This window comes from Culex quinquefasciatus, chromosome 3 (genome assembly GCF_015732765.1).
Source record: "Culex quinquefasciatus strain JHB chromosome 3, VPISU_Cqui_1.0_pri_paternal, whole genome shotgun sequence".
Lineage (NCBI taxonomy): Eukaryota > Metazoa > Arthropoda > Insecta > Diptera > Culicidae > Culex > Culex quinquefasciatus.
In genome coordinates this window covers 125,425,445-125,443,704 of record NC_051863.1, presented here as the reverse complement: position 1 = coordinate 125,443,704, position 18,260 = coordinate 125,425,445, and the positions used below count along the sequence as shown (strand labels likewise).

The 18,260-nt window shown below is 41.4% G+C and overlaps 2 protein-coding genes across 5 annotated transcripts in view; both read right to left on the bottom strand.

Moving 5' to 3' along the window:
• Positions 1 to 83: 83 nt before the first annotated feature.
• LOC119769599 (uncharacterized protein K02A2.6-like) lies at positions 84 to 7,297 on the bottom strand. Its single transcript, XM_038262676.1, is given in 2 exon segments — positions 84 to 4,290; positions 4,293 to 7,297. Coding segments are annotated over 2 exon segments (4,506 nt in total). The 5' UTR covers positions 6,160 to 7,297; the 3' UTR covers positions 84 to 1,651.
• A 2,264-nt stretch (positions 7,298 to 9,561) lies between these two features.
• LOC6039883 (tyrosine-protein kinase Src64B) overlaps positions 9,562 to 18,260 on the bottom strand; it is a 174,302-nt gene continuing 165,603 nt past the window's right edge. For all 4 annotated transcript variants that reach the window (XM_038260142.1, XM_038260143.1, XM_038260145.1 and 1 more), the window contains exons 4-6: positions 17,370 to 17,586; positions 17,051 to 17,304; positions 9,562 to 11,119 (exon numbers count right to left, since the gene is read on the bottom strand). In XM_038260142.1, coding sequence (XP_038116070.1) covers positions 10,197 to 11,119; positions 17,051 to 17,304; positions 17,370 to 17,586 — 1,394 coding nt within the window. In that variant the 3' untranslated portion in view covers positions 9,562 to 10,196. The remainder of the gene's footprint in view (positions 11,120 to 17,050; positions 17,305 to 17,369; positions 17,587 to 18,260) is intronic.

The following is an 18,260-nucleotide window of genomic DNA, read 5'->3' as shown; positions in this document are numbered from 1 at the left end:
TTTTTTTTTTGTTTATCATACAACAAACCACTAAACATAGAATTGTTTTTTTTCTTCACCACGTGTGTATGTCATTTTGCTTGTTTTTTTTTGTTCTGTTTTATTCTTGTCTTATACGAATAGCTTACGATTACACCACTTCATCATCGTCCTTCTTTTCCCGTGTTGTTTGCGTGTCGATTTCTTTCAGTGTTTGACTCTTTAACACGCGCTCTCGTAACGTTACACTGTCAGATGTGTGTGTGACTGTTTTGTTTGTGTGTGTGATTTCATTTTCTTACACGCTAAAAAAAGGTTGTTCGCAACTCTTCAAAATGCGGCTTCCGTCACAAATTCTCACTGTTTTATTCGCTCTTTTTTTCTGTGTGTGTGTATGTTTTGTTTTGGTGTAAGTCTGTTTGATTGCCAAAGGCCTGCACACACACGCGCACGCGCTTTAAAAGGGGACTGTTATTGTTTTTCTTCTTTTTCTTGTTGGTTGTGGCTCTTGTTGTTGTTGATGACGTGGTTGTGGTTGTATATAAAACGCTTTTGTTTGTTTGTTTGTTTAGCAGATTTCAGCTTGTAAAAATTGGGGAGTTCCGTCGCAAAGTTCGCCTCTAGCAGGAGAAGTATAGTTAAAAATTTGATTTACTTGTGTTTTTTTTGTCAATATTTTGTGTTGTGTATGGATGCGATTGTTTTTTGTTTGTTTATTTTTTTCAAGGGGATGTTAAAACCGTTTTATTTTTGTTTTGTTTGTTTGTTTTTCATTTCGTTATGAGAGTAACTGACTAACGTGCTGGCAGCACTGCACTGTATATCAATGTGTGTGTGTGTGTTTTGTCTGCGTGAAAGTGTGTGGTATTTTTTTTTGTTTTGTTTTATTGGCAATTGTCTTCTTTACTGGACAGAAACGATTTACTTGGTTTGCTTTTTGTTTGCATTCATTCACTAGTTTTTTTGTTTGTTCTAACGTGTTTTAATGTTCGCTTCGCTTTGCTTTCAAATTCTTTTTGTTTGGTTAAAGATATAGAATAGAGAGTAAAAAGTGTGTGTGTGACATCCTGTTTGTTGTTTACCTTTTTCTTTCTTTTATTTCGCTGATAAAGTTGCTTGCTTACTTTTCTTTTATTTGCTGTGATTCCTCCTCCGCTTGCCTTTCAAAGTGAACCGAATAATGAAGGTAATAGGTAGAGTACTCTAATTAATAAGTTCAGTAAATTAATTTATATATAAATATAAATAGTCATAAAATTGTTTTTTTTTGTTTACTTCAGTTGCTTCGGTTACTTATCATTAATCATTAATTTAATATTTTAATGCATTATATAGCGTGTGTGTGTGTTTTCTATAATATATGTACTTCATACAGTTTTCCTCGCAGCGTGCTGCTTTCGTAGTGGTGAAGTGGTGTGTCTGTGTGAGTGTGTGGTGCTGCTAACGTGCTACTGCCGCGTGAGTGCTTTGCTTTGCTTTCTAAACCATCTTTGTTTTGTTGTATACTGATGTGTCCGGAAACGAATGAAACACGTGTAGTACAAAACGTAAGAGCGAATATATTTCGTACTGGTTTGCGTGGTTGTTGAAACCGAACTTAATTTTCTCCACCACCCACAGGCGCAGCCTACTGCGATGGGCGCTCGATGGTGGGGATGGAACATCTCCCCCCTTATTTCATCCAGAAGTTGGAAAATCTTCCTGGAAGCTTGATTGCGCGTTGTCCTCGTCCTCCACCAGCTGGCGCGCCTTGAGGTGCTTCAGGTACCGGATGTCCTTGTCCTCCAGAAGCTCGTTCCGCCGGGAGAGCGGCAGGTGCCGGTGGTTCTACAGCTGCGTCCTCGAACTCTGCTTCGGATGAACCGGATTGCTCCTGATCGTCAGATTCTTCAGAGTCGTCGTCCGAGAATTCCGGATCGCTGTCGTCAACTGGAACAGGAACTGGCACTGGAATTGCAGGCACTGGTGCTGCTACCGCATCGGCCAATCCAAAACCGTCGAAAAATATCGAGAGCGGCGTCGGCTCTGGCGAGGCTGTGGTCTCGGAAACTCGTGTCTTCAACTGGTTTGCGTGCGAACGGATCAAGCGTCGGCGGTCGTCGAGGAATATGTTGTAGTTGACTCTGCCGATCTTCTCGATCACGGTACCAGCCTCCCACTGCCAGGAGTTGGCACGATGGACCTGCGCGAAGACGGCATCGCCGTGCTTGAAAATCCGTTGGATCGCGCCGTGCTTTTTGTTAAAAGCGTCGTTCTGCTTCTCCGCCCTAGCGCTGGTGCTTGGCGAATTATCCTTGGTCGGTTGAAGGAGAGCAGAAATGGTCCGGAATGGCCGGCCGAACATCACTTCCGCCGGAGACTTGCCATCGAGATCGCTGGTTGGGGTCGAGCGGTACACTTGCAAAAGCGTCTGCAGTGCTTCCTCCAGGGTTTCTCCCCCCGAGCGAATTTTGCGAAGGCTCCTCTTCAGCGTGTCCACAAATCGTTCCGCCGATCCGTTTGATTGTGGGTGGAACGGAGCGGTTCGAAGGTGGCGAATTCCCAGCTTGATGCAGAACTCCTTGAACTCGTGGCCAGTGAACTGGGTTCCGTTGTCGGAAACAATAACCTCCGGAATACCGAACGTAGCGAATGACTGGGTCAGCAGCTTGATGGTCGTCTTCGCTGTCATCGTTCGAGTTGCGTACACTTCGGGCCATTTGGTGAATGGGTCGACCACCACCAGGAAGAACACGCCATCCACGGGACCGGCGTAGTCGATGTGGATCCGGGACCACGGCTTGCTTGGAGTTGGCCACGATTCTAAGCACGTTTTGGTGGGTGCTTTTCCAGCGATGGAGCAAGGGTTGCATCGTTTAACGAAATCCTCTATTTCGTTGTCTAGTCCGGGCCAGTAGACGAAACTGCGCGCAATCGCCTTCATGCGGACCATTCCAGGATGTCCACGGTGGAACTGTCGCAAAATCTGGGAACGGAACTGGTTCGGAACCACCACTCGGTCGTGGAACATCACGCAGCCGTCGACAAGACTGAGCGATTCCCGTCGGCGGAAGTAGGGAAGAACCTCAGAGTTGGTGACCGATCCTGCGCTGCTTGGCCATCCGTCGCGGATGTACTTGACCACGGCCTGGAGTGTGGCGTTCGTCGCAGTGGCTTTTTGGAGAGCTGCGAAAGAGACCGGCACTTTGTCGATCGTGTCTGCGATGACGCTTACCAGGTCCTCTTCGAGCGTGAGTGCTGCCACGACGTACTCCTCTTCCGGTTGGATGGTACGGTCGATGAGCCGAGACAACATGTCGGCACAACCGAAGTCGCTCGTGGACACATGCTGGATCTCGAAATCGTAGTTCAGCATTGTGAGTGCCCAGCGTTGGAGGCGATTCGCGGTGTGCAGTGGAATTCCCTTCTTCGAGCCGAAGATGGACAGGAGCGGCTTGTGGTCAGTTTGCAGTGTGAAGGGTCGTCCCAGCAGGTACTTGTGGAACTTCGTTACCGCATATACTAACGCGAGCGCTTCCTTTTCAGGTTGTCCGTAGTTGCGCTCAGCGGGTGTGAGCGACCTTGACGCGTGTTGAACTGCCTTGAGTGAGCCATCAGGGAACTGGTGGAGTATGACGGCCCCGATGCCGGTGCTCGACGCGTCCGCGGCTACGATGATCGGCAGCTTCGGATCGTAGTGAGTTAGTAGCAGGCTTGACTGGAGCACCTCCTTGAACTTCTCGAACGCCTGCTGGCACTCGGATGTCCAACGCCACTTGGTGTCCTTCTTGAGCAGCTGGTCCATTGGGCGGCGTAGCTCGTGAAGGTTGCGCACGAATCTTCCGTAGAAGTTCACCGCGCCCAGGAACGATCGCAGTTCGGACACGTTGGTTGGTGCTGGAATGGCGGCAATCGTCCTCAGCTTCTCGGGATCGGGGCGGATGCCTCGACTGTCCACGATGTGTCCCAGATACCGAATTTGCAGCTGGAAGAAACTGCATTTCTCGGCCTTGACGTGGAACCCGTACTCCTTGAGACGTTGGAGCAACTGCTTGAGTGAAGATGCGTGCGATTTCCGGTCTGGTCCGAACACGATGACGTCGTCCATGAAGGTGCGGACGCCAGGTATGCCCGCAATCATTCCGTCCAGGAGGCTTTGGTAAGCTCCCGGCGCTGACTTCACCCCCGGAGTGAGGCGATTGTACTGGAACAGACCTCGATGCGTATTGATGGTGAGGAGCTTCTTGGAGTCGTCATCAACTTCGAGCTGAAGGTACGCATCGGAGAGGTCGATGATGCTGAAGATGGAACTGCCAGACAGCTGCGCAAAATTTCCTCCGGTGTTGGCAGCGGGTAGTGGTTGGCTTCCAATGCTTCGTTCAGACCAGTTGAGAAATCCGCACAGATGCGAACTCGTCCGTTCGGCTTGCGCACAGCGACGATCGGAGCGGCCCACTCCGAGAATTCAACAGGTGTGATGATTCCCAGAGATTGGAGGCGGTTGAGCTCGTCGTCGACCAGGGAAATGGTGTTGAACGGAACTGGTCTTTTGGGACAAAATACGGGCTTGGCGTTAGGTTTGAGATAAAGCTTTACCTTCGTCTTGGTGCAGTGTCCCAGGGAATCGTCGAAAACGGCCGCGTGGTTGGCTCGAAGCTCTTGAAGCTGCTCCTCCACCGACTTGACCTCGACGACGTTGCAAATGGAATCGATCGGCACGGACCACAACTCAAAGAGCTCGATCCACTCGATTCCCAGAAGGTTGAGTCCAGGCGATGACGTCACGAAGCATCTGCTGCGCTCTGTTCTGCCGTTGAGAGTGACGTCACACACGAACTCGCCGACAAGCCCGAGCGGCTGGCCGGACGCGTTGATTGCTTGAATGGAGGATGGCTGCAAACATGGCTGTCCTAGCTTGCGCCACGTTGCCTTGGCAACCACCGTTATGTCGCTGGCTGTGTCGAGCTGCAGTTGCGTAGCAACGCCGTTGATGGTGATCGGCAAGTACTTACGCCTGCTGCGATTGGCAGCCACGTGGTTGACGAAAATTCCTCGCGACTTGGCTTTCTGCTGCTTCTTCGCCTGCTTTTTCTTCTCCTCCACGGAATGATCCGGCTTGGAAGAGCTGCTGGAAGGCTTGGAAACGCAGCTGCAATAACCTTCCTTGTGGCCAACTCGGTTGCATGCCTTGCACAAATGCTCCGAAAACGGACAGTCCCGGACAAAGTGCATTTGGCCGCATTGCCAGCAGGGGGTTCGGGGTAACTTGCCTTCGGTTTTCGCCGGACGCTGCTGCTGGGGACCGCTTCGCTTCTCCTGGACCGCGTGGACTGCTGGTTTTGAGCTTGATGGCCGCTCGACCAGCGTCGTGTCCGCCTTGAGATTGACGAGGCGCTGAAACTCGTCGATCAGGGTTTGGAGCGTCACAGGGTTTTCGGCGGTCTCCGCTTCGATCCGGGAAAGGAGTCTTGCCCGAACATCGGCGTATCGAGGTGACTTAAGACCGCAGATGAAGATGAGGCATTTGAATTGGTCAATCTTCACCTTTTGGAACTCAAAGTCCTCACACGCCCGGTTCACCTTACCTCCGTAGGTGATGATATCCTCCGCCTCCGACTTGGCCAGCTGGAGACACTGGTAGCGTTTGTGGAAGATGGAGGTGTGGGAGCCGAAAATTTTCCGTAGCGTGGCCACGGTGTCGTCGAACTTGACGGCACTTGGAAGCTTGGGCAGGATGTAGTTACAATAGCGGCTGTGTGCGGTGGTGTCCAACTTCCGGAGCAAAGTCGCACTTTCGCCTCCTCCTTCAGCTTGGACGCGTCCTCCTTGAACATGTCCTCGTAACGCCGGAACCACTTGTCGAAAGTGACACCGTTCTCTTCGTCGAAAGAAAACTCGCTGATGTTGGTGGCCAGCGACTCCAGGATCTGCTCGAGTTATCTGGTGCTGCCGCCGGTGCCGCCATCTTCTGCAGCAATTCCGTAATCTTGAGGATCGCCTGTTGTAGTTCCGCCATGCTTCCGGTTTTTCCTCGTCGCCAAATTGATGTGTCCGGAAACGAATGAAACACGTGTAGTACAAAACGTAAGAGCGAATATATTTCGTACTGGTTTGCGTGGTTGTTGAAACCGAACTTAATTTTCTCCACCACCCACAGGCGCAGCCTACTGCGATGGGCGCTCGATGGTGGGGATGGAACATATACAATCACTAAAACGATTAGACACAATTGTGTGCAACTTTTTGTGGGTCTTTCTTTGACAGCACGAACTACACAATAAAAGGAATTATTACCAAAAAATGAAAATAGCAAGAAAAAAAAATGGCAGTTTTTGTAGATTAAAGAATCTTTCTTCATGTGTTTTTAAGAGTTGTATGAACAGTATTAGAAAAAAAGAAATGATTTTTTATGAGCAAGCATTTGTATAGAAAACTAGACTTAATAGATGACACTAGAAACTATATTACAAAAGAACTGATGCTTCTCTAGAAAATGACGACTAGCGATACCTTTTCCCTTTCATCTTATCAATGCTTTTGATTCGTTAAAGATCACAAAAAATGTTTATAAAAATACATTTTAAAGGGAAGTTGAAGAAATTTTCAAATGTTATTTGAGAAATAAATAAATCAATCAGGGTTTGGAAATATTTTTTAATGCAAGAAAATTAAATCTGTCAAACTGACAGAAGAAAATTACGGAATTTTCATCAAACCAAATGACGGTAAATCATCTGACAATTTGACGAATATCAATTGAATGAGAATTTGGTGAGAATTCTCTGAACTAAATATTAGAACATTTCCCGAGTAAAATTCACCGGAGCTTTTTCTGCAAGGTTGTTCAGCATGCCAAACTGAATTGAAAGAAACATTCAGAAAGAAAGTATTTTAAAAAATAAATAAAATGCATTTAAAAGCGTTTTCTACCTAGTTTGGCATGCTTAAAAATACGGAGAAATTTGCCCGGAAATTGTCAAATTTTCGAAATTCTCCATTAGGCTGTGAACATGGCAGCTGCGTATTTGTTTGCATCAGATCTGCTATCTCTTTCTAACAAATAAACAACTCTTCAAAACATAGTAGGCCGCTAAAATGCTAACATTTTGAGTTATCACCAAAAAGTGCTTTTTTGGACCATTTTTGCAAAAAATGGCGTATATCTCGAATAGATTAAGAGCTACAAATGTGGCGCCTTCGACAACCTTTCATGGGATTTTCTCCTCTACAACTTTGCCGAAGACACCAAAGCCCTAAAACGTCATTGAACAAAGTTAGTTTTTGGTTGACACCCTGGAAGGTCGGCACCCTGTATGTCAATAACTTCAAAAGATAGCCCTTATCAAGTACAACAGCTATTCGGAAGACACCATTTGGCTAGGACGTCAAAAAAAGGAGTTATCAATTTATTCCACTTCATTTTGCCATTCCGAACACTGTGCACTTTGACGAGGAGTTCGTCATTTTTCAGCTGAATAATTTTTTTTTTCAATGGTCCTTGAAAGCCTTTTGAGTTATTTTTACTTTAATTTCGTCAAACCAAAACTACTCAGGAGTATGTTTTGATTTTGCCTCACTCTGTTTTGGGTTGACGGAAACATCATCTTTTGGGTGAATTTCACTCAAATCACTAGTAAAATATTTTTTTAAAGAAATCTAAGTAACCATTGCAGTTTGCAAGCAGTGATATAACCAAACTTTTACGGCATAGAGGAGAAAAGCAACTCGCGACAAAATTTTGAGGCTAGGAATTTTGACAGGTATGATTTTCATAAAGTATTCGCCTCCTTTTCTCTCCCACAGAAAACCTGGGAACGAGGTAGCTGTCAAACTAGGCCAAAATGTTAAAGTCACTCACAAAATGAACTTTGAGTGATTTGAGTTCATTTCTGACGTCACGATTTTCTCCTCTATAGTGAGCAAACGTCAAATCAGTTCATATTTGCTGCCGGATCTAATTTGTAAAAAACTTGTTCGGCAACTGGTTGTTGTTTAACTACAGTGAAACCTCTTTTTGCGCGATGCGTTACGTTTTTCTAATTTGTCGATTTCTCTGGAACAACGCAACATTTTTGCAATCTTTAAAAGTAATTTGTAGGTTTTGTTCAGATCTACAAAACGCTTTTAAAAGTTTGCAAAATTATTGTATGGTTTAAGAGAAATCTACGCAAGAAAAGGCGTAACGCTACCGCGTAAAAAAAGGTTTCTCTGTATTCTTCTTTTTAGCTGCAAAAAACGTCAAGCGTCTAAAAACAATAATATACCAAAATGATCAAGGGGTCAGTGGATGCAGAAATCATTTTTTTTTTTTACAGAGAAACCTCTTTTTACGCGGTGCGTTACGTTTTTCTAATTTGTCGATTGTTGTGGAACGACGCAACAATTTTGCAATCTTTTAAAAGCAATTCATAGGTTTTGTTCAGATCTACAAAACGCTTTTAGAAGCTTGCGAAAATATTGTATGGTTTTAGAGAAATCGACGAAATAAAAAGCGTAACGCCACCGCGTACAAAGAGGTTTCTCTGTACTTCGGATAATTGAATCACGAAACAACAAGTTTTTTTGTCTTATTTTTGATTTTCGCCCCAAAACTACTCTAAAGTGATTAAGAAATTTTAAATCCAAGATGGCGGCCAAAATTGCGGTGATGAAATATTGAGAAAAGGCATTTACAGAGAGACCTCTTTTTACGCGGTGGCGTTACGCTTTTTGTTTCGTCGATTTCTCTTAAACCATACATTATTTTTGCAAGCTTCAAAAAGCGTTTTATAGTTCTGAACAAAGCCTACAAATTGCTTTTAAAAGATTGCGAAAATGTTGTGTCGTTTCAGAGAAATCGACAAATTCGAAAAACGTAACGCATCGCGTAAAAAGAGGTTTTTCTGTACTAATTTCATAGGCAATCAACACTTCAAATTTGACTTAAATAGGAAAACAACATTTGTTCCGAAAAAAAATCTTCGGATTATCGAGTGCTGGACTGTATAACCCAAGGTTTAAAAAATACTAATTTAGTAAAGAGAAACAATCGGAAAAATAGTAAAAATAACCTAAAATTAAATTCGATTGGTTGATTCATGAAGATTTTGAGTTATTTCGAAGTATAGTATTTGTTCGGTAACTGGGCTGAGAACGTAGCCCAGTCACCGAACGCTGCGCGTTAACTAAGCTGAACGAAAAATTACGAGGGGACCACCGACGCATAATATTTTCCTGATGAAAGATAAAAGTAAATGTTACTCAAATTCATTAACAATACTTACTATTCATATTTCTTTAATTGTGACTTGAAATTAAACAAATGTTTGAAAAAAAAAAGTTTTTGTAATTATTGAAAATGATTTTTGCATCCACAAACCCCTCGGTCATTTCGGTTTGTTTTGGGTTTTTTGACGTTTGTCTGCTTTTTAAATGGGCTACGGCCCAGTTATCGAACGCCTGGTTAAAAAGCAGCCCAGTTACCAAACAACTACTGTAGTTTAACAAAAACTAGGAAAAATCTGACCAAAAAACTAGTTGCGATTGAAAAGTTATGTTTATATTGTTCGACTTGTTTGTGATAAATCCATGTTTATAGAATTCAACAAAATGCCAACATTAAAATTTAGCCATTCTCCAAAATTTATCTTGAAAAGAATGTTTTAAAATGCTCAAAACTCAAAAGCACTAATAAAATGTCAAATGGAAAAGAACCCTCCTTCCGCTTCCCGCAAAGATGCTGATGACCTAAACCTAATGATTTTGTATAGCTTTGGTATGAGAAAGGGTTTGATAGAGAGAAAATTCAAAGAATCAAATAACGCAACATCACTCTAAATCTCGATCACATTCACACTCACGATCACTTCTCTACACACTACTTCCTTCTAGCTGCTGCTGGATGAAATCAAAAACGCCACAATATGCAGAGCAACTTGCAAAGCTTGATTTGTTTTTCTTTTCGAAGGAGCGTCTCTTACCTTTAACGCTCGTTATTTTATTATTATTCCGCGTTCACGATACTCTTAACGCACAATTACGCGATTACTTGCAACGTAATGTTTTATGACTGTGTAAAAGTGTGTTTGTGTGTCTGTTTGTCTGTGTGTGATTAACCTGACTAATTGCTACTGCTGCTGCTGCTACGAAAACTACGCGCTACTACTAGTATAATAGGACCCACCCGAAGGACGAAAAAGAGAGTTCTCTCTATAGTTTCGTTCTAGCCTGGTTGCTGCTGCTGCTGCTGCTGCTGCCGTTTAGTCTTGCACCTCTCGATAGGGCACCTCCGAGGTGACGGTAAAGTTCTGGAAGTAATGGTTCAAGAACTCGAACGTCGGACGCTTCTCCGGTATCGCGTCCCAGCACTTGAGCATCAGCGCGTAGATGTCGTCCGGCAGGTGATGGTTCGTTGGCTTTGGCATTCGGTAGCCCCGTTCGATCTGTTCGATCACCTCGCGGCTGTGCATTCCCGGGTACGGCACCTGACCGTACGTGAACAGCTCCATCAGCAGGATGCCGTACGACCACACGTCCGACTTGATCGAGAACTTGCCGTACACGATGGCCTCCGGGGCGGTCCACTTGACCGGGAAGCGCGAACCCTGCTTCGGGCAGTACTCGTCGTCCGCTATCACCCGCGCCAGCCCGAAATCACAGATCTTCGCCACGTTGTTCTCCCCAATCAGCACGTTCCGCGCGGCCAAATCCCGGTGGATCAGCTGCTTCAGCTCCAGGTACTCCATCCCCGAGGCCACCTGCGCCGCAATGTAAATCAGATCCTCAAACTGCAAAAACTGCCCGTCCCCCGTCCTCAGATAATCCAGCAAGCTCCCCTTCGACATGTACTCCTGCACGATGTAAATCGGCTCCTCCTTCGAGCAAACCGCATACAGCGCCACCAACCGGCTGTGGCGGAACTTTTTCATAATGGCAGCCTCCTGCAGGAACGCCGCCGTCGACATGGTGCCCTCGCGGAGCGTTTTGACCGCCACCTCGATGTTGTTGCGCCACTTGCCGTAGTACACCTCGCCAAAGTTGCCGTGGCCAAGTTTGCGGATCAGCTGGATCTCGTTGCGGTTGATCTCCCACTTGTCGCGCAGCTCGGGGCCCAGGTCCCACACCTGCGGCTGTGGCTTCGGGCACGGGCTGGACAGCACGTGGCACAGGCCGAGCGCGTTTTCTGGGGAAGGGGAAAAACATGGATTAGTTATTAAAATTTCGAAATTGAACTATTACGAAAGGATTTACATTTAGAAGCCTCAAGCAGAGCTTGAAAAGTCATTGACACAAATTGCTGATATTTGAAAGAGCGCGGTCATTTGGATGCGACCGCCGGTTGATATACACGAAGTTGACCCGAGAGAAGGCTGAGCCGGGCGACACGATGACACGTGCTCTTTCTCTTTTTTTCCACCTCCTTCTTGCTTGTGTGGGTAAGTGTGGTGACAGCAATCATTTGAATGCAGTCATGGGCCAAGTGATTGAAAATTCCGAAATTTCGGTACAATTCAAACGAATGAGCTCTGCTCAAATGAAGGTGCTGAGTGTCAAATGACTGTGTGAGCGAGAGTAGGGTATCAAAGTCAGACGGACTTAGCGAAAATAAATGATGAGCTCAGTCAAATGTCAAAACGAAATTTCGATTGTACTGAAGCCCTGTACTCAAGAAAAAATTGCTGCTCTACGAAATCGGTCTTTTTTCATTAATTTTAATTTTTATATTATTTAATCCGACTGAAACTTTTTTGGTGCCTTCGGTATGCCCAAAGAAGCCATTTTGCATCATTAGTTTGTCCATATAATTTTTCATACAAATTTGGCAGCTGTCCATACAAAAATGATGTATGAAAATTCAAAAAACTGTATCTTTTGAAGGAATATTTTGATCGATTTGGTGTCTTCGGCAAAGTTGTAGGTATGAATATGGACTACACTGAAAAGGATTTTTAAATCAAGACTTACATTTCAAAAGGGCCAAATATTCAATATTACGCCTTTTTAAAATATTAGTCTTGGTTTAAAAATTTTGAAAATATTTTTTTCGAAAAGATCGGAAAATTTCACGAATGTTTCATATTTTAACGTTGTAAATCGGATATCGACATGATAAAACGGTGGGTTGTTTGGATGAGACTAAGAAAACATCAATTTTCCTGTTTTTAAACACTTGCATGGCAATATCTCAGCAACTTAGGGTCGTATCAACAATGTTCCAAAAAGCAAAATATAGATAATTTTCTCAGCTTTTCAAAATTTTTTTTTCAAAAGTGGGCAAACATGCGCACTGATTTAAAAAAATGAAAAACTGCGGCTTTAACTTGAAAACGGTGCACTTTATCAAAATTTCACTAAGGTACTTTTTGATTGCAAATTTGATTTTACATCGAAAAATGAAGTTGAAATTTTTTTTCTGTATTAATTTAAAAAATCATAACTCGGTCAAAGATTTTTTGCCCATTCTGGAAATTTCTGAAATGTTGGTATTTGATGTCGTCTAAAACATATCAGAAAATAAAAAAAAAATAGTGGTTTTTTGCAAATCAAGTTTTAGTGACAAAAAGATAAATAAAAATTATCAAAAAAATTTATGCCGTGTATCATTTTTTTCAGTGTAGTCCCTATCCATACCTACAACTTTGCCGAAGACAATTTTTCCTTCAAAGATACAGATTTTTGAATTTTCATACATCATTTTTTATGTATAGACAGCTGCCAAATTTGTATGAAAAATTATATGGACAAACTAATGATGCAAAATTGCTTTTTTGGGCATACCGAAGGCACCAAAAAAGTTTCAGTCGGATTAAAAAATACAAAAAAAAAAATCGAACGACCGAAATCTGAGAGAATTTCTCAATAGTCAAACCAAATATGAAAAGCATTAAGCCGATCACTTGACATGAATAGGAAATGTAATCATTTATATAAAAATGTTCAATATAGATAATTTAATCAAAAATAAAAAGCACAGAGGCATCGGTTTGTTGGAGATGCTTCGTAAGCATTACTGTACACCAGGGGTGACCAAAGTATGGCCCGCGGGCCAAACCTGGCTCGCGAGGTGATTTTTTGTGGCTCGCGGACCCATTTTGAATGATCATGTAAAATGGCCCGTCGACCACTTGTAAAGTGATTTTATACTTTTTCAAAATTAAGGTTTATTTTAAACTTGTACTAATCTTTTTTATATTTTTGTAAATAAAAAAACTAATGGTTTATCAATATTTTGATTCCTATTTTAGGACACAAATATTTAATTCAAAAATTTAAATATTCACAATTTCACACGTTTCAATGTGAGTAACTTGCAAATATCATCAAAACTCTCATCAAACATTTTTGGAAATTATTATAAAACTTTCAAATTTGATTTAGGTAGAAATATGTAATAATTCCAAAAATATAAGTAGGTATTCTATATAAATTTGAAAGTCATAGTAACTTTTTTATCAACTGACCTTCAAACTTACTTAACACTTAGAAACCTTCCTTCGGGATTCGAACTCATTACAGTTCAACGAATCTGATTGACTACCATCTGATTGAGGCAGACAAAATGTTGAAATCGGAGGATCAAGACTGTTGCAAAAAATATTACAAAGCATTTGTCGACTATCCTTCCCCTCCCGCATTATTAAAAAAAAAAGCTTTAAAAACCAGGAGCAAACATATTTTTATAAAACTTCAAAAAATCAATAGAAATTTAAGTACAATAATTTGAATTTAAATTAATTAATTTAAAAACATAATTTGATTTTTTCAATAACAAATTTTGTAAATTTGGCCCGCAAGCTCATTTGAGCTTAAAATTTGGCCCGGCCTCCAAAAACTTTGAGCACCCCTGCTGTACACCCACAGTAGAGCAGCGCAATTCGAAAGAATAAAGATCACGTCCTGGTAGTTTAAACAGCCGGGAGTGTTATTCTCATGGGATTATTTTCAAAAAAAGTTTACCTAAATCGAGAATCGAACCCATGACCATTGACATATCACATCCGCGGCTATATATTACGGTCATTTTCCGATATATGTCACTCTATGGAATGAACTGTTTCAGTGAACGAATGAACACAAATTCGTGGTGGTTCACGTGTGAGTGATTTATTCTATCTTTTCATTTTTGTAGAATAATCCTCTCGGCTTTCTATTGTGGGTGTATGGATTGCTATCAAAATAAAAAAAAGGCTCTAGATAATCAAATCTGTAACGTTCAAAAAGCAAGAGAAGATAAATATTGCGACACGTTGGAGTAGCGACGTTGAAAAATCTAATTCAACGACTCTTTTCGGTAAAACAATGATAATTTGTAGGGGGAGAGGGGGTTATATGCACCCCTTAAGGGAAAACTATGATTATTCAGCCATTACAGCATTACAGTGGGAGAATTTTGTTCGATATTCTAAACCAACTATTGTTCTTTGTCATCCATGTGAAAAAAGTCTTAAAAAACCTCATTATTGTTCGAAAATATAAAATTTCTAAAAACATTTCTGATTCATTTCAAACAACCATGCGGGGCAATAGAGGATTTGCAGCAAAGCTAAAAGACACATGTCGCCACCTATGAACAAATAGCATAAACCTATGTTTTCCGAAAAAATGTGTTTTTACCTTCAAAATCAACATATTTATTGAACTTTTGTCGAATTCGGATGAGAAAAATTATTTCCAACAATTTGGTGTACAACTTTCCAATATTTGTTTGATTGTTCTATGAGAAAATTGTAAATTAAGTAAAATATAGTAATTTGAACTATTTGGCAACAAAGTCTGTCAAAAATCAATAAAAATTGTTCAATATACGTTAAAACATCTGTTATCAACTATACAACTGTTTATTTCATTGATATATACGGGGAAACTAATTTTTTCGTGTTCCAAAACATGTTTTTTTTTAAGAAAAAGGTCACACATTTTTGCGCGCCCAAAAAATGATGTTCATTATTTTAAAGCAAAAAAATTTTCTCGTCATTTGCAACCAGTTTCATTAAGATTGGTGCAGGGAAACATGAGAAATAAACGATTTTGTTCTTCAATCCAGCAGAGAGGAATACGATTTTTGACAAGTAACCTCATTTTGGCGCCACCTACATTTGAAACACAGGCGCGCTGCAAAACCTTAAAATGCAAGAAAGTCTGTCAAAAATCAATAGAGCTTTATGACGTTTCGCGTACACACACTAGCGCACCATTTGATTTTGCTGGCCGGACAAAATTTAACCTGAATCTTTTTCGTGTACGTACACGCAATACATGCGCACGTAGATAACTCTATTGAGGTTTTGCAGCGCGCCTGTGTTTCAAATGTAGGTGGCGCCAAAATGAGGTTACTTGCCAAGCATCGTATTCCTTTCTGCTGGATTGAAGAACAAATTCCCTTATTTCTCATGATTCCCTGCATCAATCTTAATGAAACTGGTTGCAAAAGACGAGAAAAAAAAAATTGCTTTAGAATAATGAACATCAATTTTTGGGCGGGCAAAAATTTGTGACCTTTTTCTTTAAAAAACATGTTTTGGAACACGGAAAATTAGTTTCCTCGTATATATCAATGAAATAAACAGTTATGTAGTTGAAAACAGATGTGTTAACGTATATTCAACAATTTTTATTGATTTTTGACAGACTTTCTTGCCAAATAGTCCAAATTACTATCTTTTTCTAAATTTACAGTTTTCTCATAGAAAAATCAAACAAATATTGGAAAGTTGTACACCAAATTGCTGGAAATAATTTTTCTCATCCGAAACCGGCATAAGTTTCATGAAAATGTTGATTATGAAGGAAAAAACACATTTTTTCGAAAAATCATAGGTTTACGCTATTTGTTTATAGGTGGCGGCATGTGTCTTTTAGCTTTGCTGCAAATTCTCTATGCTTTTTGTAGAAAATTTAATTAAAAATACATTTTTTGATGTTTTTGGACTCATCTATCAACAGAATAATGAAGATTATGGCAAAAACTATTTGCCTCAAAATATAATATCAATAAATGCTTTTTATATTGTCCAAAAATCATATTGAAAGTTCAATGAAAATTAGATGAAAACACAACATTATAATGTTTTTCAAATAACTTAAGCTGATTTTATACTACAAAGCTCAAATTTTTCCAGCATGGTTTAGCAATAATAAGCTTTCAATTTCTATGATTTTTTCCCGAACAATTCTTCCAAATACCAAGAAACGCAGGGGGTGCATATATATATATATATATATATTACCCCCTCTCCCCCTAATTTGATTGTTTATTTGTGACGAGAGCCTGTTAGTTTACAACTCTATAGTTTTTTTTAAAAGTTCCTATAGCTAGTGTGTTCCATATGTTTATAGGACCTTTTCAAACAAATACTGTAGAGCTTTTTATTAGGTTTTAATTGAAGTTCCATATTCAGAATAAAAATGTGACTTTCTGAATTTAACAAAAAAAAAAGTTACTTAATCCACCTTTAGGTGGTTGGTGCCTTCCTCTCATTTATAGAGTGATTTCAATCCCCTAAAGTGTCCACATGGTTTATGGATCTCCCCTAACGTGATCGCAGCACCTAAGAGATCCTAATAAAAATATGTGACGAGTAAAAAAAAAACAGACTTCCTAAAGACTTTTTGTCATGATTATACAGACACCGCCTTTCAGGAAAATGGCATCCCTCTACAAGGCTTTTTACGTGGCGATCAGACGGGACCATTTGAGGTTATGTCAATTCAGACCATTTTTTAAAAAGCTTATAATTTAAGATAGGTATGTCAGATCTTGAAAATTCTTACTCCAACTAAAAGGTCTTCTCATATGCTTTCTAAAAATATATAACATGTGAGGGTTTCATGAAAAAACCACCCTTTTTACCATAATTTTAATTTAATATGAAACAGTTTTTTTAACATAACTTTTTAAATACATGATAAAACTGCATGAATTTAAATAGCAAATTAGGGGACGTTAAGACGGATCGATTAAAACCATTCCGGCCAAAATCGGTTGAGCCTTTGACAAGATATTCCAGTGACATTGATTTGGTACACATGTCTACATACAGCTAAACACACAGAGTGATTTTATAGCCTTTCCTCAGTAAAGTGAGGAAGGCAAAAACACGTTAAAAATACTCACTGGAGTACGCCATGACGAGCGCGGGCAGCGACGGGAAGGTTTGGTTCGTTGCGATGTAGTAACCCCCGTTGTCCAGAGGCTTGATTTTGTAGTGCTTCACGTGGTAGCCCCGGACCTCCTCCCAGTCCTTCACGGACAGCGAAAAGCCGTTCGGGTTGTGCTCGGACGGTCGCACCAGGAACGTGCCCCGCGGATTCTCCGTCGCGAGCAGCAGCTTGTCCGCCTCCTTCCGCGAGACATTCTCGAAGAACCAGCTGGAAAAAGAAGGGGGTTTCGTTAGAATCGGATTCTTACAAGGAATTTAGGAAAAAGAACTCACTCCTCGCTCATGACGCTGCGGTCCTCGGCGACAAAGTTCCACGGGATGAGGCCCTCCTGGCGGGTTTTCAGGTGCACCACGCGCCACCAGTCCGACTCGGTGTCGTCCAGCACCTCCATCCGGTCGCCCTTGACGAAGCTGACGTCGGTTTCCTCGCGGGCGTTGTAGTTGTACAGGGCGACCACTATCCGCCTGGCGCCGAGACCACCCAGCGGGACTGTCCATAGCAGGAAAGAGAGGAAAGAAGAAGAAAATCAATACATTTAATAAAACCACGGTGGTGCGTTTGGGTTTTTGTTGTTTGCGAAATAAAAGGACGACTCTTGGCACCAGAAACGATTTATGGATTAAATTAAATGGACTGGAAAGGATTGGGGGTTTATCCGACTGTCTTGTGGTTTAGTCAGTAAGTGAAAAGAATACAATCTACAAGTGGATTAAGGTAGGAGGTAGGATATTTGTAGGTAATTATTAATCTCTATAACTTATAACTTTTAAAATTTAATATCTCTTCATTTTGTTCTAAAAATATGTTAAATTTTACATCAGTTTTTGTTGAATAACACATTTTTACACATTCAGGGTTGTTACGGAAGGCGCGGATCGCGCGGATGGCGCGTTTTGCGCGGATAGCGCGGATCTGGCGCGGATTTGCTGGCTAATTTTGCTCAGGCGCGGATTTCGCGCGGATGGCAATTTTGAAAATGTTTGTTTGTATTTTCTTAGTACGAAACGTCGAAAAATTATTTTTTATATGTTTCTTGTCATTTGTTAACATCTCCGGCTCTGAATATTTATTTTCTTTTGAGTTTTGAGTAATGATTTTTAACCTTATTTATTTTTAATTTTACGCTGGATTCATTCAATTTTTGATTTTGTAAATCAAATATT